Source organism: Salvelinus namaycush, chromosome 25, assembly GCF_016432855.1.
Source record: "Salvelinus namaycush isolate Seneca chromosome 25, SaNama_1.0, whole genome shotgun sequence".
Lineage (NCBI taxonomy): Eukaryota > Metazoa > Chordata > Actinopteri > Salmoniformes > Salmonidae > Salvelinus > Salvelinus namaycush.
In genome coordinates this window covers 42,113,214-42,135,997 of record NC_052331.1, presented here as the reverse complement: position 1 = coordinate 42,135,997, position 22,784 = coordinate 42,113,214, and the positions used below count along the sequence as shown (strand labels likewise).

Here is a 22,784-nt window from a genome sequence, read left to right as displayed (position 1 = left end):
GTAATCTGAAGAGATTTCACCCCGTGCTTCCTGAAGCACCTCGCACAAGTTGGATTGGCTTGATGGGCACTTCTTACATACCATACGGTCAAGCTGCTCCCACAACAGCTTAAAGGGGTTGAGATCTGGTGACTGTGCTTGCCACTCCATTATAGACAGCTGACTGCTTCTTCCCTAAATAGTTCTTACATAGTTTGGAGCTGTGCTCAAAATAAGCGCCGTCCATAGGGCATGGCATTGAAAAATGGAGTGATGGATCTTGAAGAAGGAAGGCTCTTTATCCTGTACAAATCTCTCACTTTACCACCAAAGCATCCCCAGACCATCACATTGCCACCACCATGCTTGATAGATGGCGTCAGCACTCCTCCAGCATCTTTTCATTTTTTCTGTCTCACGAATGTTCTTTCTTGTGATCCGAACAAATCAAACTTAGATTAGTCTGTCCATAACACTTTTTTTCCCCCAGTCTTCCTCTGTGTTCTTTTGCCCATCTTAATTTTTTTTTTTTTATTGGCCAGTGGAGATATGGCTTTTTTCTTCCAACTCTGCCTAGAAGGCCAGCATCCCGGAGTTGCCTCTTCACTGTTGACGTTGAGACTGGTGTTTTTCAGGTAATATTTAATGAAGCTGCCAGTTGAGGACTTGTGAGGCATCTGTTTCTCAAAATAGATACTAATGTACTTGTCCTCTTGCTCAGTTGTGCACCGGGGCCTCCCATTCCTCTTTCTATTCTGGTTAGAGACAGTTTGCGCTGTTCTGTGAAGGGTGTAGTACACAGCGTTGTACGAGATCTTCAGTTTCTTGGCAATGTCTTACATGGAATAGCCTTCATTTCTCAGAACAAGAATAGACTGACGGGTTTCAGAAGAAAGTTCTTTGTTTCTGGCCATTTCGAACCTGTAATTGAACCCACAAATGCTGATGCTCCAGATTCTCAACTAGTCTAAAGAAGGCCAGTTGTATTGCTTCTTTAAATCAGAACATCAGTTTTAAGATGTGCTAACATAATTGCAAAAGGGTTTTCTAATGATTAATTAGCCTTTTAAAATGATAAACTTGGATTAGCTAACACAACGTGCCATTGGAACACAGGAGTGATGGTTGCTGATAATGGGCCTCTGTTCGCCTATGTACATATTTCATTAAAAACCAGCCGTTTCCAGCTACAATAGTCATTTACAACATTAACAAATGTCTACACTATATTTCTGATCAATTTGATGTTATTTTGATGGACACATTTATTTTGGTTTTCTTTCAAAAACAAGGACATTTCTAAGTGACCCCAAACTTTTGAACGGTAGTGTATGTGAGAATGCTATTCATCAACTACAGCTCAGAATTCAACACCATAGTGCCCTTGAAGCTCATCACTAAGCTAAGGACCCTGGAACTAAACACCTCCCTCTGCAACTGGATCCTGGACTTCCTGATGGGCCGCCCCCAGGTGGTAAGGGTAGGTAACAACACATCCGCCACGCTGATCCTCAACACGGGGGCCCCTCAGGGGTGCGTGTTCAGTCCCCTCCTGTGTTCACTCATGACTGCATTGCCAGGCACAACTCCAACACCATCATTAAGTTTGCTGATGACACCAGTGGTAGGCCTGATCACCGACAACAACGAGACAGCCTATAGGGAGGAGGTCAGACCTGGCCGTGTGATGCCATGACAACAACCTCTTCCTCAATGTGATCAAGACAAAGCAGATGATTGTGGACTACAGGAAAAGGAGGACCGAGCATGCCCCCATTCTCATCGATGGGGCTGTAGTGGAACATGTTGAGAGCTTCAAGTTCCTTGGTGTCCACATCACCAACAAACTATCATGGTCTAAACACACTAAGACAGTTGTGAAGAGGGCATGACAAAACCTATTTCCCCTTAGGAGACTGAAAAGATTTGGCATGGGTACTCAGATTCTCAAAAGGTTCTACAGCTGCACCATCGAGAGCATCCTGACTGGTTGCATCACTGTCTGGTATGGCAACTGCTCGGCCTCCGACCGCAAGGTACTACATAGGGTAGTGCAAACGGCCAAGTACATCACTGAGGCCAAGCTTCCTGCCATCCAGGACCTCTATATCAGGCAGTGTCAAAGGAAGGACCTAAAAATTGTCAAAGACTTCAGCCACCCTAGTCATAGACTGTTCTCTTTGCTACAGCAAGGCAAGCTGTACCGAAGCGCCAAGTCAAGGTCCAAAAGGCTTCTTAACAGCTTCTACCCCCAAGCCATAAGACTCCTGAACAGCTAATCAAAGGGCTACCCAGACCCCTCCTTTACGCTGCTGCTACTCTCCATTTATAACCTATGCATAGTCACTTTAACTCTACCTACATGTACATAATACCTCAATTACCTCGACTAACCGGTGCCCCCACACATTGACTCTGTACCGGCACCCCCTGTAAAACGCCTCGCTTATTATTTTACTGCTGCTATTTATTTGTTACTTTTATTTTCTACTTATCTATTTTTTACCTAAGACCTCATTTTATATTTTTCTTAACTTCTTAAAGCATTGTTGCTTAAACTTCTTGGGGATAGGGGGCAGAGTTTTCACATATGGAAAAATAGCGTGCACAATTTCAACTTCGTTCTACTCATCCCCAGAATATAAGATATGCATATTATTAGTATATTTGGATAGAAAACACTCTGAAGTTTCTAAAACTGTTGGAATCATATCTGTAAGTATAACAGAACTTATATAGCAGTCAAAACCCTGAGGACCAACTTTTTTTTTTTTAAGTCACTGTGTTCAATGGATTATCATGGGCAAACCAGAATTCTAATCACTACCCACGCAGTTTCTACTGCTTCCACTGGATGTCGCCATTGTATGGAAAATGGTTAAGATTTTTCATTAGAGAACTGAGAAAGATATTGACCCGGAAGTGGAGTGACGTCTTGTATTTATGTTTGAGAGTTGAGCAAGACTTGAAAAGTACCGTGAGTTTGTTGATATCCTGTATTGAAAACAGATTGACCCGTCTTCAATTTGATCGATTATTAACGTTTACAAATACCTACAGTTGTATTACAAAAGTACTTTGAAATGTTTTGGCAAAGTTTAGAGGTAATTTTTTTAGATATTTTGTCGTGACTGTGCAAATTGGACGATGCTTTTTCTGGTACAACGGCGCCAAATAAATGGACAATTTGGATATATATGGACGGAATTAATCGAACAAAAGGACCATTTGTGATGTTTATGGGACATATTGGAGTGCCAACAAAAGAATCTCGTCAAAGGTAATGCATGTTTTATATTTTATATTAGCGTTTTGAGTAGCGCATGCATGGTTGAAATAGGCTACACTCTCTTGTTTACATTGGGCTATCATCAGATAATAGCATCTTATGCTTTCGCCGAAAAGCCTTTTTGAAATCTGACATGTTGGCTGGATTCACAACGAGTGTAGCTTTAATTTGGTATCTTATATGTGTGATTTAATCAAGTTTAATTTTATATAATTTTTTTGAATCTGGCGCTCTACATTTTAACATGGCTGTTGGGACGCAAGCGTCCCACCTATCCCAGAGAGGTTAATTAAGGGCTTGTAAGTAAGCATTTCACTGTAAGGTCTATTCGGCCCATTTGACAAATAAAAGTTTTTACCAGCCAAAATATTTTTTCCCGCTAAATTGACACCAACTAAATTTACACCAACAAAACGGATGAGCATGCTTTGTAATGTTTCTAAAAGATAAATGTAATACTAGTAAGAAGCTATGTGGTATATTGTTTCATTTCATTCTTTTGTGACCTTAATCTTTTAACCAAAATATCACAGATGAGACAACAAAAATTCACCTGCCCCTTTAAGGGCGGGAGGTTACCGTGGTAGCATGACTGGTGTTATGTGTTGAGTCTCTAGATTTGTCTTCTCTCACTAGCAGTTCAAACATAGAAAAACAACCTTATGAACAAAACAATGTAAATAGCCAAGAAACACAAGGACAAAGTCTCAAGTAAATTAGACCAACTTTTATAGTTTTATGCCTGTGAGCAGCATTTCTGAACATATATATTTCACTCAGCTAATCAAATGCTCACATTATAGCCACAGTGTTGAAGCGCGAGGTGGAATAGGCTATATAGGATTCGTAGTCCTTTGGCTACAAGTGGAATAGGCTATATAGGATTCGTAGTCCTTTGGCTACAAGTGGAATAGGCTATATAGGATTCGTAGTCCTTTGGCTACAAGTGGAATAGGCTATATAGGATTCGTAGTCCTTTGGCTACAAGTGGAATAGGCTATATAGGATTCGTAGTCCTTTGGCTACAAGTGGAATAGGCTATATAGGATTCGTAGTCCTTTGGCTACAAGTGGAATAGGCTATATAGGATTCGTAGTCCTTTGGCTACAAGTGGAATAGGCTATATAGGATTCGTAGTCCTTTGGCTACAAAACAGCCGCATTTATTTTACTATAAATGTGATCCTACTTTTTACTCACAAATGCGACTGAAATGCTCACACTGTGGAGCCCTGACCACCCACCAACATGGCTGGTGAAATAGACATCTTACCTGCCAAAGCCAAAATCAACCTGCATTTGGCAGGTGTTCATTTTAGGCCCTGAAGATTATTTAAGAAAAGTTGCCCATAGTGCACTATTTTCCTAATATACTCCAATGGTCCTATGTATTGTTAGATCTCTAATATAGCTTACTCCAGTAATTGATCATAGTTTCTAAAAGGGATAAAGTCCAACTGGGGGTCTCACCTGGCAAAGTAGTCCCACTTGTCCACATCGATGCCGTTCCTTTTGTTGGCCACAATCTCATAGAGGAAGGACTTCTTCTTTGATCGGCCCTCATATGGCCACTGTGGAGGGAAAAGAACAGACTCAGACAAGACAAATCCTTTGAGATCCGAGCATGAAACTCCAAATTAGTTTCAATTCAACCCGTAGACAATTAACTGCTAGAAAGCATAAATAAATCATATTCATGAAGTAATATTGATTGATGTTTGTTGACTGATTAATGTTGATTGATGATCGTAACGTTTACCGCCCTAGCGGTGAAGGTTTCAGTGAGGAGGCAACAAGGGTCAGAATGGCTGCCGGATTTCAGGTGTTGAGGTTTCATATGATTTGATTTATTCTGTTTACCCCCAATTTAGATTTTCTGTTATCGTCATGTTTGGGCTTCTTCACCGAAACTTCCACCACTAGGGCGGTCTCCGTTACCATTGGTGTCAGAAGTGGGAAACGAACCCACGCCTCCATGATTCTTAAATTGGTTGATTGACTAACAGGCTCACTGGCTGGCTGACTTACATCCTCAGGGTCAGGGTCAGTGTTCTGTGGTCCAGCAATCAGCTCCTTGATGAAGTCCAGGTCTTCAGGAAGGACCAGGCCATACTTCTGCATCACCGGCCTCAAGGCGTTCTTAAACACCAGGTGGTCAAACATTTCCCGGGACGCATCCTCGTGCTGCAACACACACAAGGTGAGCGTACGCACAAATACAGGTGACCTGCACATTTTTGAGCACACACAGGAAGAGAGACACAAACAACAACACAGACATGTAGACACTGCAAAAAAGAAGGAAAAGAGACAGGATGAGGAAAGAAAGGTCTTGCCTTCCAGTTCGATGCTGGACGCACTTTAGGGATGAACATCCCATCAAACATATGGGAGAAAGGACCATGACCTGGAGAGAGAGATATTCATGAGAAAGTAAGATTGAAGAAAAGTGTGTATATATGTGTGGTGTGTGTGTGTGTGTGTGTGTGTGTGTGACTCACCCAGGTCGTGACAGAGACCAGCGATCTGGACACACAATATGTCTCTACAGGAGATGTCGAGCTCTGGTTGTCTCTCCTTCAACTCCTGGACCAGCGAACCTGCCAGGTAGCCCACCCTGAAACACACAACCACAACAACCATTTTACAACTCATGAAACCAGCGAGGTAACCACTGGGAACTGGGAGCTAAAGGAAGGGGCTGAAAAGGAACCTGTTTCTGTTGTGCCTTATCAAATCAATGACAAGCCGAATTTCCCTCTTGAGGTTGAAGATGTGCTGCTGCGCCTTCTTCACCACGCTGTCTGTGTGGGTGGACCATTTCAGTTTGTCTGTGATGTGTACGCCGAGGAACTTAAAACTTTCCACCTTCTACACTACTGTCCCGTCGATGTGGATAGGGGGGTGCTCCCTCTGCTGTTTCCTGAAGTCAACGATCATCTCCTTTGTTTTGCTGACGTTGAGTGTGAGGTTATTTTCCTGACACCACACACACACACTTTGAATGCAGGGTAGGGCATCTAAAACCACAGACTAAATCCCAATTTGCGCATGTACACTCCGCATCGTGGATTTAAAAAGGTGTACACACCCTATATAGGTCAAGCCCACACACCTTTAAACTATGAAGTGCTCAGGCACCCACACTTGTACTCGATGCTAGTGCACACACTCCTACATACCCTATGGAGTGTTCGAAGCGGTTGTGGGAGGCCCCAGGGAAGACAAAGTATGCTCCTCCCAGCTGCTTGATGTGTCGGAGCCTCTGGAACTGAGGGGTGTCGATGATACGGACCAGCAGAGGATGCATCTCTACATGGCCATGGATGGGGTCATTAAACACCTACAGGAGACAATAATACATCTTATTGCTGATAACACTCTTCCTCTAGTTTTCCCTCTCTGGAATGGAAAAGGTGCATCTCTAGTTATGTGGCCGTGGGTAGAGTAGGGTCATTACACACATTACATTATAAAACAGGGAATAGATGAATAGTAGAGGTGCATCTCTAGTTATGTGGCCGTGGGTAGAGTAGGGTCATTACACACATTACATTATAAAACAGGGAATAGATGAATAGAAAAGGTGCATCTCTAGTTATGTGGCCGTGGGTAGAGTAGGGTCATTACACACATTACATTATAAAACAGGGAATAGATGAATAGTAAAGGTGCATCTCTAGTTATGTGGCCGTGGGTAGAGTAGGGTCATTACACACATTACATTATAAAACAGGGAATAGATGAATAGAAAAGGTGCATCTCTAGTTATGTGGCCGTGGGTAGAGTAGGGTCATTACACACATTACATTATAAAACAGGGAATAGATGAATAGTAAAGGTGCATCTCTAGTTATGTGGCCGTGGGTAGAGTAGGGTCATTACACACATTACATTATAAAACAGGGAATAGATGAATAGTAAAGGTGCATCTCTAGTTATGTGGCCGTGGGTAGAGTAGGGTCATTACACACATTACATTATAAAACAGGGAATAGATGAATAGTAGAGGTGCATCTCTAGTTATGTGGCCGTGGGTAGAGTAGGGTCATTACACACATTACATTATAAAACAGGGAATAGATGAATAGTAAAGGTGCATCTCTAGTTATGTGGCCGTGGGTAGAGTAGGGTCATTACACACATTACATTATAAAACAGGGAATAGATGAATAGTAGAGGTGCATCTCTAGTTATGTGGCCGTGGGTAGAGTAGGGTCATTACACACATTACATTATAAAACAGGGAATAGATGAATAGTAGAGGTGCATCTCTAGTTATGTGGCCGTGGGTAGAGTAGGGTCATTACACACATTACATTATAAAACAGGGAATAGATGAATAGAAAAGGTGCATCTCTAGTTATGTGGCCGTGGGTAGAGTAGGGTCATTACACACATTACATTATAAAACAGGGAATAGATGAATAGTAAAGGTGCATCTCTAGTTATGTGGCCGTGGGTAGAGTAGGGTCATTACACACATTACATTATAAAACAGGGAATAGATGAATAGTAAAGGTGCATCTCTAGTTATGTGGCCGTGGGTAGAGTAGGGTCATTACACACATTACATTATAAAACAGGGAATAGATGAATAGTAGAGGTGCATCTCTAGTTATGTGGCCGTGGGTAGAGTAGGGTCATTACACACATTACATTATAAAACAGGGAATAGATGAATAGTAGAGGTGCATCTCTAGTTATGTGGCCGTGGGTAGAGTAGGGTCATTACACACATTACATTATAAAACAGGGAATAGATGAATAGTAGAGGTGCATCTCTAGTTATGTGGCCGTGGGTAGAGTAGGGCCATTACACACATTACATTATAAAACAGGGAAAAGATGAATAGTAAAGGTGCATCTCTAGTTATGTGGCCGTGGGTAGAGTAGGGTCATTACACACATTACATTATAAAACAGGGAATAGATGAATAGTAGAGGTGCATCTCTAGTTATGTGGCCGTGGGTAGAGTAGGGTCATTACACACATTACATTATAAAACAGGGAATAGATGAATAGTAGAGGTGCATCTCTAGTTATGTGGCCGTGGGTAGAGTAGGGTCATTACACACATTACATTATAAAACAGGGAATAGATGAATAGTAGAGGTGCATCTCTAGTTATGTGGCCGTGGGTAGAGTAGGGTCATTACACACATTACATTATAAAACAGGGAATAGATGAATAGTAAAGGTGCATCTCTAGTTATGTGGCCGTGGGTAGAGTAGGGTCATTACACACATTACATTATAAAACAGGGAATAGATGAATAGTAGAGGTGCATCTCTAGTTATGTGGCCGTGGGTAGAGTAGGGTCATTACACACATTACATTATAAAACAGGGAATAGATGAATAGTAGAGGTGCATCTCTAGTTATGTGGCCGTGGGTAGAGTAGGGTCATTACACACATTACATTATAAAACAGGGAATAGATGAATCATCTCTAGTTATGTGGCCGTGGGTAGAGTAGGGTCATTACACACATTACATTATAAAACAGGGAATAGATGAATAGTAGAGGTGCATCTCTAGTTATGTGGCCGTGGGTAGAGTAGGGTCATTACACACATTACATTATAAAACAGGGAATAGATGAATAGTAGAGGTGCATCTCTAGTTATGTGGCCGTGGGTAGAGTAGGGTCATTACACACATTACATTATAAAACAGGGAATAGATGAATAGTAAAGGTGCATCTCTAGTTATGTGGCCGTGGGTAGAGTAGGGTCATTACACACATTACATTATAAAACAGGGAATAGATGAATAGTAGAGGTGCATCTCTAGTTATGTGGCCGTGGGTAGAGTAGGGTCATTACACACATTACATTATAAAACAGGGAATAGATGAATAGTAGAGGTGCATCTCTAGTTATGTGGCCGTGGGTAGAGTAGGGTCATTACACACATTACATTATAAAACAGGGAATAGATGAATAGTAGAGGTGCATCTCTAGTTATGTGGCCGTGGGTAGAGTAGGGTCATTACACACATTACATTATAAAACAGGGAATAGATGAATAGTAAAGGTGCATCTCTAGTTATGTGGCCGTGGGTAGAGTAGGGTCATTACACACATTACATTATAAAACAGGGAATAGATGAATAGTAGAGGTGCATCTCTAGTTATGTGGCCGTGGGTAGAGTAGGGTCATTACACACATTACATTATAAAACAGGGAATAGATGAATAGTAAAGGTGCATCTCTAGTTATGTGGCCGTGGGTAGAGTAGGGTCATTACACACATTACATTATAAAACAGGGAATAGATGAATAGTAGAGGTGCATCTCTAGTTATGTGGCCGTGGGTAGAGTAGGGTCATTACACACATTACATTATAAAACAGGGAATAGATGAATCATCTCTAGTTATGTGGCCGTGGGTAGAGTAGGGTCATTACACACATTACATTATAAAACAGGGAATAGATGAATAGTAGAGGTGCATCTCTAGTTATGTGGCCGTGGGTAGAGTAGGGTCATTACACACATTACATTATAAAACAGGGAATAGATGAATAGTAGAGGTGCATCTCTAGTTATGTGGCCGTGGGTAGAGTAGGGTCATTACACACATTACATTATAAAACAGGGAATAGATGAATAGTAGAGGTGCATCTCTAGTTATGTGGCCGTGGGTAGAGTAGGGTCATTACACACATTACATTATAAAACAGGGAATAGATGAATAGTAAAGGTGCATCTCTAGTTATGTGGCCGTGGGTAGAGTAGGGTCATTAAACACATTACATTATAAAACAGGGAATAGATGAATAGTAGAGGTGCATATCTAGTTATGTGGCCGTGGGTAGAGTAGGGTCATTACACACATTACATTATAAAACAGGGAATAGATGCTGGAATAGAAAAACAGCTCAGGGGGTTTTACTTCTTTCACAATAATAAATCAATTCAATCAAAATGAAGTACAATGTGGTTGAGGTGATTTTCTCTCCCATTGTTCTCCATCTCTCCCTGTCCGTCAGTCTCTCTCTGTGGGCTCAAAGTCAATGTTTCCCCTTTTGCTAAATCATTTTGGGGAAGGTCAAACGTTTTCAGTGTAAACTTAAACGACTAAAACCAGATATAAAGTATGTAGAAAAGACAGTGGAGCCATATTGTTTTTTAATAAGATCATATTTAAGAACCAACAATCACCAAAATAAAAACTAGACAAATCAGGGAGAATCTGAAATGTCATGGCATGGGGCCTCCATTGATTTTTTAATAATGTTTGAGTCACTCAGATAGCATAAGAACAAGGCATAATGTTAACTCTGCCCCATGGTAAAATGTGTAGAATTGCAGGATATTAACTGTGAAACTGCAACTTTTCTCTCAGCCCAATGACAAATATGTAGAATAGCAGGAAACTAGCTTTAAACTTTAAAATGGTATTTCTGCCCCATTAGTAAAATGTGTAGAAATTCAGAAAATTCAGATTAAAAGAGCAACACTTGGTCTCTGCAGCCAAGAGTGCCTCTAAAACCTCTATTGCGCTACCTTGGTCTCTGCTACAATCTGCATCAGCTTCCTCAGGCGTAGCAGAATCTGCTGCCGTGTGCCAAGAGGCCTGAGGAGAGAGAGAGTCAGTTCATAACCATGACACCAAAATCAGAACATCACAAATTGACTAAGAGAAATCTGTCACAACAAATAAACCAAAATTACAAGGTGCACATTAGATTGACATACCACTGAAGATTGGTATACCGAAATCACCACACCCAGTACCGAAACCACATCACACATACCCTATGCCTATATTCTCCAGACGTGTCTCTGTAAGGTCTCGTAACCCCACTTCTGTTATCTGTTGCTCTGTGTGGGGAAAAACCAAACATAAAGGACAGATCATTATTCCTGTGTGTATGTGCAAGTCTACCAACTTTCCTCTTCAATAGATATAATCAGTTATTTGGCTGGATCCACCTTGATGCTGGGCACTAACAGATAGCATAGAGAAAGTAAGGAGGGTAAGACTGTGATGGGGGATGGATGGGTGGTTACTTAGCCCAATAATGGATTAAAGGAGCCTAATGGTACTCCTTATGGTCGGGTGGGAAATTTACTTGTTGGTCTACCAACCGTAGTGGCTGGTTGATGCCCAAATTTTACCAGACACATTTTTTGGGGGAAAATTCATAAAGAAATCACAGAAAATGCATGCACATATTTTGTAATGTTAAAACACTTATTGAATGGTTTTGAAATTGATTGAAAGTGATTTCAAAGAAAAGAGCGCGGCAGATAGACAGTAGTGGATATCAGAGTGCCAGCGGGTCTCCATATGTCTCTATAGTTTGAACCTATGCTGTACCCCACCCCATTTTCACCACCGCAATGTTGAAAATCTGATCTGACAGATCTGACACACACATACACTGTGTGCACTGTGTGACCACCTGCCAATGTGGATGGAAACATGAGACATTCTACCTGTCAATGTGGATGGAAATATGAGACATTCTACCTGTCAATGTGGATGGAAATATGAGACATTCTACCTGTCAATGTGGATGGAAATATGAGACATTCTACCTGCCAAAATGTACTAACATTTAGCTGGTGGCTGGTGTTCATTTCCCACTCTGCTTATAGTCCAAGGACCGTACATGTTCTGTTTAAAGGTCGAATTGGCTCTGGAATCCAAAACAGCCAAATACTCCATCTAAACATAAATCGATTCTCAATTGCAGTACGGTTCTAGAAACATAAATCCCGATACTTTCATATCACATCAAAATAATTTCTCAACTGAAAAATACACACTTACTGTTTTAACACAGTTGCAGCAGGCAGTATTTTTCAGTGACAACACGTTTGTGGTTTCTGTCTTCCGGTTACACACAGGTGTTTCGAGACACAGCTAGCTAATTAGCACAGGTAGACTATTCTGTTGTAGTCTGATGGTGAAAATGGTGGAAGAGAACGCCGAGTTCGAATCAAGCATTACGTCGAGCAAAGTTGATGAAGATTAATGTTCTGAATGGACAACAGTAGTGTCGAAAACCGGAACAAAAAATAAATTGGCAAAAATTGGAGTGAAGGATACGTCTATGAATGGTAATGAATCGCTTCTTGTTGGGATGCGTTTGTTGAGTAAGGATGCAGTAGGGTTAGTAAGGATACAGAGTAAGGATACAGAGTAAGGATACAGAGTAAGGATACAGAGTAAGGATACAGAGTAAGGATACAGAGTAAGGATGCAGTAGGGTTAGTAAGGATACAGAGTAAGGACGCAGTAGGGTTAGTAAGGATACAGAGTAAGGATACAGAGTAAGGATACAGAGTAAGGACGCAGTAGGGTTAGTAAGGATACAGAGTAAGGATGTGTTGAGTAAGGATGCATACAGTATTTGGGGAGCCCACTTGAGGTGTTGAAAATGGTGAAGTGGGTGCTGGGAAAAGACTGTCAGAGTGACCAGGAGCGGTCTTATTTTGATTCATTGCAGTGGGCCTTAATAAAAGAATCCGGACAACAAAAGGTTTGTGCTTTGAACTTTGGAGTAGAGAGCCAGTCAAAGGAGTCATCTCAGTCATCTTCTACATTTAGAAGATCGAGGGTTCGGGACCTGCTCCCTTCCTGTTTCATTACATTTAGAAGATCGAGGGTTCGGGACCTGCTCCCTTCCTGTTTCATTACATTTAGAAGATCGAGGGTTCGGGACCTGCTCCCTTCCTGTTTCATTACATTTAGAAGATCGAGGGTTCGGGACCTGCTCCCTGCCTGGTTCATTACATTTAGAAGGTCGAGGGTTCGGGACCTGCTCCCTGCCTGGTTCATTACATTTAGAAGGTCGAGGGTTCGGGACCTGCTCCCTGCCTGGTTCATTACATTTAGAAGGTCGAGGGTTCGGGACCTGCTCCCTGCCTGTTTCATTACATTTAGAAGATCGAGGGTTCGGGACCTGCTCCCTTCCTGTTTCATTACATTTAGAAGATCGAGGGTTCGGGACATGCTCCCTTCCTGTTTCATTACATTTAGAAGATCGAGGGTTCGGGACCTGCTCCCTGCCTGTTTCATTACATTTAGAAGGTCGAGGGTTCGGGACCTGCTCCCTTCCTGTTTCATTACATTTAGAAGATCGAGGGTTCGGAAAATGCTCCCTTCCTGTTTCATTACATTTAGAAGATCGAGGGTTCGGGACCTGCTAACTTCCTGTTTCATTACATTTAGAAGATCGAGGGTTCGGGACCTGCTCCCTTCCTGTTTCATTACATTTAGAAGATCGAGGGTTCGGGACCTGCTCCCTTCCTGTTTCATTACATTTAGAAGATCGAGGGTTCGGGACCTGCTCCCTGCCTGTTTCATTACATTTAGAAGGTCGAGGGTTCGGGACCTGCTCCCTGCCTGTTTCATTACATTTAGAAGATCGAGGGTTCGGGCCCTGCTCCCTTCCTGTTTCATTACATTTAGAAGATCGAGGGTTCGGGACCTGCTCCCTTCCTGTTTCATTACATTTAGAAGATCGAGGGTTCGGGACCTGCTCCCATCCTGTTTCATTACATTTAGAAGATCGAGGGTTCGGGACCTGCTCCCTTCCTGTTTCATTACATTTAGAAGATCGAGGGTTCGGGACCTGCTCCCTTCCTGTTTCATTACATTTAGAAGATCGAGGGTTCGGGACCTGCTCCCTTCCTGTTTCATTACATTTAGAAGATCGAGGGTTCGGGACCTGCTCCCTTCCTGTTTCATTACATTTAGAAGATCGAGGGTTCGGGACCTGCTCCCTTCCTGTTTCATTACATTTAGAAGATCGAGGGTTCGGGACCTGCTCCCTTCCTGTTTCATTACATTTAGAAGATCGAGGGTTCGGGACCTGCTCCCTTCCTGTTTCATTACATTTAGAAGGTCGAGGGTTCGGGACCTGCTCCCTCTGTGAGGTCTACTACACCTGTTGTATTCAGCATTTCACTGAGGTCTACTACACCTGTTGTATTCAGCATTTCACTGTGAGGTCTACTACACTTGTTGTATTCAGCATTTCACTGTAAGGTCTACTACACCTGTTGTATTCAGCATTTCACTGTGAGGTCTACTACACCTGTTGTATTCAGCATTTCACTGAGGTCTACTACACCTGTTGTATTCAGCATTTCACTGTGAGGTCTACTACACTTGTTGTATTCAGCATTTCACTGTAAGGTCTACTACACCTGTTGTATTCAGCATTTCACTGTGAGGTCTACTACACCTGTTGTATTCAGCATTTCACTGTAAGGTCTACTACACCTGTTGTATTCAGCATTTCACTGTGAGGTCTACTACACCTGTTGTATTCAGCATTTCACTGTGAGGTCTACTACACCTGTTGTATTCAGCATTTCACTGTGAGGTCTACTACACCTGTTGTATTCAACATTTCACTGTAAGGTCTACTACACCTGTTGTATTCAGCATTTCACTGTAAGGTCTACTACACCTGTTGTATTCAGCATTTCACTGTGAGGTCTACTACACCTGTTGAATTCAGCATTTCACTGTGAGGTCTACTACACCTGTTGTATTCAGCATTTCACTGTGAGGTCTACTACACCTGTTGTATTCAGCATTTCACTGTGAGGTCTACTACACCTGTTGTATTCAGCATTTCACTGTAAGGTCTACTACACCTGTTGTATTCAGCATTTCACTGTGAGGTCTACTACACCTGTTGTATTCAGCATTTCACTGTAAGGTCTACTACACCTGTTGTATTCAGCATTTCACTGTAAGGTCTACTACACCTGTTGTATTCAGCATTTCACTGTGAGGTCTACTACACCTGTTGTATTCAGCATTTCACTGTAAGGTCTACTACACCTGTTGTATTCAGCATTTCACTGTGAGGTCTACTACACCTGTTGTATTCAGCATTTCACTGTGAGGTCTACTACACCTGTTGTATTCAGCATTTCACTGTGAGGTCTACTACACCTGTTGTATTCAGCATTTCACTGTGAGGTCTACTACACCTGTTGTACTCAGCATTTCACTGTAAGGTCTACCTACACCTGTTGTATTCAGAATTTCACTGTGAGGTCTACTACACCTGTTGTATTCAGCATTTCACTGTGAGGTCTACTACACCTGTTGTATTCAGCATTTCACTGAGGTCTACTACACCTGTTGTATTCAGCATTTCACTGTAAGGTCTACTACACCTGTTGTATTCAGCATTTCACTGTGAGGTCTACCTACACCTGTTGTATTCAGCATTTCACTGTAAGGTCTACTACACCTGTTGTATTCAGCATTTCACTGTGAGGTCTACTACACCTGTTGTATTCAGCATTTCACTGTCAGGTCTACTACACCTGTTGTATTCAGCATTTCACTGTCAGGTCTACTACACCTGTTGTATTCAGCATTTCACTGTAAGGTCTACTACACCTGTTGTATTCAGCATTTCACTGTAAGGTCTACTACACCTGTTGTATTCAGCATTTCACTGTAAGGTCTACTACACCTGTTGTATTCAGCATTTCACTGTAAGGTCTACTACACCTGTTGTATTCAGCATTTCACTGTAAGGTCTACTACACCTGTTGTATTCAGCATTTCACTATAAGGTCTACTACACCTGTTGTATTCAGCATTTCACTGTAAGGTCTACTACACCTGTTGTATTCAGCATTTCACTGTAAGGTCTACTACACCTGTTGTATTCAGCATTTCACTGTGAGGTCTACTACACCTGTTGTATTCAGCATTTCACTGTGAGGTCTACTACACCTGTTGTATTCAGCATTTCACTGTGAGGTCTACTACACCTGTTGTATTCAGCATTTCACTATGAGGTCTACTACACCTGTTGTATTCAGCATTTCACTGTGAGGTCTACTACACCTGTTGTATTCAGCATTTCACTGTGAGGTCTACTACACCTGTTGTATTCAGCATTTCACTGTGAGGTCTACTACACCTGTTGTATTCAGCATTTCACTGTAAGGTCTACTACACCTGTTGTATTCAGCATTTCACTGTGAGGTCTACTACACCTGTTGTATTCAGCATTTCACTGTGAGGTCTACTACACCAGTTGTATTCAGCATTTCACTGTGAGGTCTACTACACCTGTTGTATTCAGCATTTCACTGTAAGGTCTACTACACCTGTTGTATTCAGCATTTCACTGTGAGGTCTACTACACCTGTTGTATTCAGCATTTCACTGTGAGGTCTACTACACCTGTTGTATTCAGCATTTCACTGTGAGGTCTACTACACCTGTTGTATTCAGCATTTCACTGTGAGGTCTACTACACCTGTTGTATTCAGCATTTCACTGTGAGGTCTACTACACCTGTTGTATTCAGCATTTCACTGTAAGGTCTACTACACCTGTTGTATTCAGCATTTCACTGTGAGGTCTACTACACCTGTTGTATTCAGCATTTCACTGTGAGGTCTACCTACACCTGTTGTATTCAGCATTTCACTGTGAGGTCTACTACACCTGTTGTATTCAGCATTTCACTGTGAGGTCTACTACACCTGTTGTATTCAGCATTTCACTGTGAGGTCTACTACACCTGTTGTATTCAGCATTTCACTGTCAGGTCTACTACACCTGTTGTATTCAGCATTTCACTGTGAGGTCTACTACACCTGTTGTATTCAGCATTTCACTGTAAGGTCTACTACACCTGTTGTATTCAGCATTTCACTGTAAGGTCTACTACACCTGTTGTATTCAGCATTTCACTGTGAGGTCTACTACACCTGTTGTATTCAGCATTTCACTGTGAGGTCTACTACACCTGTTGTATTCAGCATTTCACTGTGAGGTCTACTACACCTGTTGTATTCAGCATTTCACTGTAAGGTCTACTACACCTGTTGTATTCAGCATTTCACTGTGAGGTCTACTACACCTGTTGTATTCAGCATTTCACTGTGAGGTCTACTACACCTGTTGTATTCAGCATTTCACTGTGAGGTCTACTATACCTGTTGTATTCGGCGCACGTGAATAATACAATTTAATTTGATTTTAGCCAACAACTGATCTAGTGGGCTAGCAATTTCTCTGCTGCTGACCCAGTCACTTTCTCTGCAGTTTAGTTTACAGTTACAAGCCACATTGGCTTGGTCAGTCAAATATCATGTGTATGTAGCTATTTGGCGAAGACATGCAAAACAGTGATCACAAAACCGAACCTCTGAATATCTCCTCCCATTCGCCGAGACCTTCCTCACGCAGGTATCTGCAAATGTCCTCGACACTCCACTGGCTTATGTCCCGCGACATCCCGGCATAAACTCTCTCCTCCGTTGTTTTGAAATGGTATCTGTCAGCAGTCGGTAAATCTTCTCTGGAACGCTTTCGCCTTTCCGTATTGATCGGTAAGAGAAGAGCGCCGGTAACACAATAAATACTCTCGTGGTAAACCACACCCCCTTCTTTGGGATTGGGTGGGCGGATCGTAGCCAACTTTTAGGCGCATACACTGCCACCCACCTACTGTATATGGAGTGTGGGGCCAGTCACAGCCTACCGACGTGAACTTCCGTTAATACAAAATTGAGAAAAGGGAAAATGACCCTGCCAACTATTAGCCCTCACGAAACTCTCCCTATTTCCCTATTTAAAATATTCTGCAGTAAAACCTTGCAATACCAAGTACTTCTCTGCCACCACAACCTCTATTTCTGTGACTGACATTCTATTACTCTATTACTCTATTATTCTATTATACAGTTAACAACCATGAATATGAATGCTAAGAAATCCCCTTTAGTGAAGCACATATTATTCCTCTCCCACTCTATTGGTCTCTGCCTACTCATCCTATTATGATCCCTCACCCTGTACCCATCTTCCTCTACCACTCTCTTCACTGCTTCAGCATATGACACTTTCTGTACTACTCTGACCCTGGCAACTTCAACCTGCCTTTCTCTCACCGGACACCTCCGATCTCCAGCCCCATGGGCACCCCCAAAGCATATACACAAAACTTTCTCCACTGATACACCACATTCCTTCATCTCATGCCCTTGTTGAATGCATGCACTGAAACAATCAGAAAACAAAACAAAATTAGGATAACGAAAACTATATTTTGGCATCTTAAAAGGTCAAATTGTGTTATGCCTAATATGCCAATTCATATGATTTCTCCAAAATGATTTATTGTTACTCAATTTGAGTCATTTGTGACTCACCACCTGGATTCGGTCTTATGTAGCAAATTTTGAAATTGTGTTTTTTATATTGGATAATTCTGCTTTGAAAGTTGATCAACTTGTAAACTCACTTTTGATAAAACGGCCTTTGAATGTTCTAGTGAAGAGCACCTCTTTGTCTAAACCCATTCAGCATTGTTCCCAACCTCTTAAGCTTTAGCCCCACCCATCTCGTTTTGCTCTCGGAGCGCACACTTGACTGATGATTTATTTACCTCTGGATAACCTCATAGTGTGGAAAAATACACCAGTCATGCTATTTTGGACCACCAGGCTGCTAATATTATGCAGGTTCATTTTTGTGTTCGTACTTTTTCATAACGACAAGTAAAAATTTGATGTCAGACTAAAATATGTTCATGATGTCAATGCGACAACTGTCTACAGACATGTCGATAAACGTAGTCTTGTCATCTTTGATTGTTTAGCACATGGCCTCACATGTGAATCCTTAAAGAGATGGATGGGGTCGATGCTGAATGAGGGTAGACAAAGAGCTCTCAGGTAGGTGTACCAAAACATTCAAGGACCATTTTTATAAAAGTGGGGTTACAAGTTTATCAACTTTCAAAGCAGAATTACTTTCCCATTTTTCCTCAACTGTAGTGTATGATATACCATTTTCTAGCTCTGAGTCTCTACTTATATCCAATGTAAAAAACACAATTTCAAATATCGATACATAAGACCGAATCGAGCCGGTCGGTCTCAGTTGTCATCTCATTGTTACTTAGGGAGCTCGGTCTATAACACAGACGTGGGTGAGTTCTGTCCCGGGTAGATGCAAAAATCTGGTAACTTCCCCAACATTCTTTGAAAACCCGGTTGGGAGATTTACGCTATCAGGAAGGAATAAGCAGGAAATCTGGAATCCTCCATTCAGGATTTTTGAAAACTGGGGATTTTGGGAAACTTACTAGACTGTGTGCATGTTTATATTACTGGCTAGCACCAAAATCTCATTCAAATGATCGTGGTCTTCAATTTAGACAACAATTAGTTGTGTGAAGTGTTAGTAGAGTACTGGAACTCTGGTGTAAACTGTAGCTGTCTTGACAACAATTAGTTGTCTGAAGTGTTAGTAGAGTAATGGAACCTGTATACTCTGGTTTAAACTGTAGCTGTCATGACTACAATTGTCTAAATACACGTACCATGTTTTCTCTTGCTAATCCATGCAGGTTTGTCATCTGATTTCCAAGATAGATACCATACTCCAAGGCAGGACGTTTCCCAGCATCCAGGTTAAGGCCTGCTATCAGCAGGAACACGGAGCACCTCATATATTTTAGCCTAGAAACATACAATATGTTTTTGCCTTACCCCTGCAATACGTAACTTGTTGGGCGACCAGAACAAATTCACATAGAAACATTGAGTTAACTTCACCAGGGTAGGCGGCAGCATTCAGAATTTTGGATGAAATGCATGCCCAATTTAACTTCTTTCAGCTAGGGGGCAGAATTTTTATGTTCGGAAAAATAACGTTCCGAAGGTAAACGGACTATTTCTCAGGTCCAATTGCTAGAATATGCATATAATTGACAGATTAGGATAGAAAACACTCTAAAGTTTCCAAAACTGTCAAAATATTGTCTGTGAGTATAACAGAACTGATTTTCTAGGCGAAAACCTGAGGAAATCCAACCCGGAAGTCCCTTTTATTTGGAAAAACCCCTGTTCCATTGCCTGCCCCTCCTCCATTTAAAGGGGTATCAACCAGATTCCTTTTCCAAAGGCTTCCTCAGGGTGTGAACAGGCTTTAGACATAGTTTCAAGCTTTTATTTTGAAAAAAGAGCAAGATTTTTCAAAACGCGTCAGGTGTCCTTTGATAAGTTCCGGCGCGCGAGAGGGGTAGCTCGACATTTTCTTTCGCTGTAGTATTGAATAGTTTACCGTCCGGTTGAAATATTATCGATTATGTATGTTAAAAACAACCTGATGATTGATTATAAAAACGTTTGACATGTTTCTACGAACATTACAGATGCTTTTTGGAATTTTCGTCTGCCTTTCAGGACCGGAACGAGCCTGTGGTTTTCTGAACATAACGTGCAAACCAAATGGCGGTTTTTGGTTATAAAACTAATCTTTTTCGAACAAAAATAACATTTATTGTGTAACTGGGAGTCTCGTGAGTGCAACTATCCGAAGAAAGGTAAGCGATTAATTTTATTGCTTTTCTGACTTTCGTGACCAAGCTAATTTGCGGCTAGCTGTTCTTACTGTTTTGTCTAGTGATTGATAAACTCACAAACGCTTGGATTGCTTTCGCTGTAAAGCATATTTTCAAAATCTGACACGATAGGTGGATTAGCAACAAGCTAAGCTGTGTTTTGGTATATTTCACTTGTGATTTTATGATTAGAAATATTTTTAGTATTTCTTTTGAATTTGGCACTCTGCAATTCAGCGGTTGTTTACGAAAATGATCCCGCTAAAGGGATCCGTGCGGCAAGAAGTTAAACTGCCTGCTTCTTGGGCCCAGAAGATATTATATGCATATAACTGGTAGATTTGGATAGAAAAGACTCTAAAGTTTCCAAAACTGTTAATATAGTGTCTGTGAGTATAACAGAACTGATTTGGCAGGCGAAAACCTGAGAAAAATCCATTCAGGAAGTCGTTTTTTGGGGTGTTTTGTAGTTTTCTATTCAATGCCATTACAGTATCCATTGACTTAGGACTCAAACTGCAGTTTCTATGCCTTCCACTAGATGTCAACAGTCTTTAGAAATAGTTTCAGGCTTGTATTCTGAAAAAAGAGGGAATAAGAGCATTCGGAATGACTGGACACTAAAGTGTCGCAGAGCTTTTTCATGCGCTCGACAGCGAGAGAGCAATTCTTGTTTACCTTTTAAATTGACGACGTTATTGTCCGGTTGAAATATTATCGATTATTTAGGCTAAAAACAACTTGAGGCTTGAATATAAACATCGTTTGACATGTTTCTATGAACTTTATGGATACAATTTGGATTTTTTTGTCTTCCTGTTTTGACTGCGTTTGAGCCTGTGGATTACTGAAGAAAACGCGCAAACAAAACAGAGGTTTTTGTATATAAAGATACTTTATATACAACAATAGAAACATTTATTGAGTAAATGAATGTCTGCTGAGTGCAACCATATGAAGGTCATCAAAGGTAAGGGATTCATTTCATCTCTATTTCTGACTCTGACTCTGTTCTACTTGGCTGGTTACTGTTTGTAATGAATTGTCTAGTGGGCTATGTTCTCAAATAATCGTACGGTATGCTTTCGCCATAAAGCATTTTTTAAATCTGACACCGTGGTTGGATTCACAAGACGTTCATCTTTAAACATATGTAAAATATGTTTTGTTTTCTGAATTTTTATAATGAGTATTTCTGTATTTGAATTTGGCGCCCAGCAGTTTCACTGGGTGTTGAAGAGGGGGGATGCTAACGTCCAACATACCCAAGAGAGGTTAAAGCTCTTTAATTTCTAATTTAAAGCAAGTCTACTCAGCTGTAGATGTGTTCTATATGCACAATTACTGCTTGTTTTGTCACAAACTGAAATTAGGCAGACCATTAGAATTTTAGCAACCAGCAAATGGAGGAGCGATTTCTGCATATTGCACCTTTAAGTAACCTTCTGTCTTATGTAATCATACAAACATAACATATCATACTAATCTGAGTGTCCTGGATTTACATTTACAATGAGACCAGACTGTCTACACACAGTGACACAGTGCATCTAGTCTGTGAGACCAGGCTGTCTACACACAGTGACACAGTGCATCTAGTCTGTGAGACCAGGCTGTCTATACATAGTGCATCTAGTCTGTGAGACCAGGCTGTCTACACACAGTGACACAGTGCATCTAGTCTGTGAGACCAGGCTGTCTACACACAGTGACACAGTGCATCTAGTCTGTGAGACCAGGCTGTCTACACACAGTGACACAGTGCATCTAGTCTGCATCTAGTCTGTGAGACCAGGCTGTCTATACACAGTGACACAGTGCATCTAGTCTGTGAGACCAGGCTGTCTATACACAGTGCATCTAGTCTATGAGACCAGGCTGTCTATACACAGTGACACAGTGCATCTAGTCTGTGAGACCAGGCTGTCTATACACAGTGCATCTAGTCTGTGAGACCAGGCTGTCTATACACAGTGCATCTAGTCTGCATCTAGTCTATGAGACCAGGCTGTCTACACACAGTGACACAGTGCATCTAGTCTGTGAGACCAGGCTGTCTATACACAGTGCATCTAGTCTGTGAGACCAGGCTGTCTATACACAGTGCATCTAGTCTATGAAACCAGGCTGTCTACACACAGTGCATCTAGTC

General features: G+C 41.5%; 1 protein-coding gene across 1 annotated transcript in view; it reads right to left on the bottom strand.

Moving 5' to 3' along the window:
* Nucleotides 1-11,026, bottom strand: part of LOC120019962 (deoxynucleoside triphosphate triphosphohydrolase SAMHD1-like) — a 33,186-nt gene extending 22,160 nt beyond the window's left edge. Inside the window, exons 1-7 of the mRNA XM_038963370.1 lie at nucleotides 11,016-11,026; nucleotides 10,785-10,854; nucleotides 6,450-6,610; nucleotides 5,769-5,884; nucleotides 5,604-5,674; nucleotides 5,296-5,451; nucleotides 4,738-4,838 (exon numbers count right to left, since the gene is read on the bottom strand). Coding sequence (XP_038819298.1) covers nucleotides 4,738-4,838; nucleotides 5,296-5,451; nucleotides 5,604-5,674; nucleotides 5,769-5,884; nucleotides 6,450-6,610; nucleotides 10,785-10,854; nucleotides 11,016-11,026 — 686 coding nt within the window. The remainder of the gene's footprint in view (nucleotides 1-4,737; nucleotides 4,839-5,295; nucleotides 5,452-5,603; nucleotides 5,675-5,768; nucleotides 5,885-6,449; nucleotides 6,611-10,784; nucleotides 10,855-11,015) is intronic.
* Nucleotides 11,027-22,784: the final 11,758 nt, after the last annotated feature.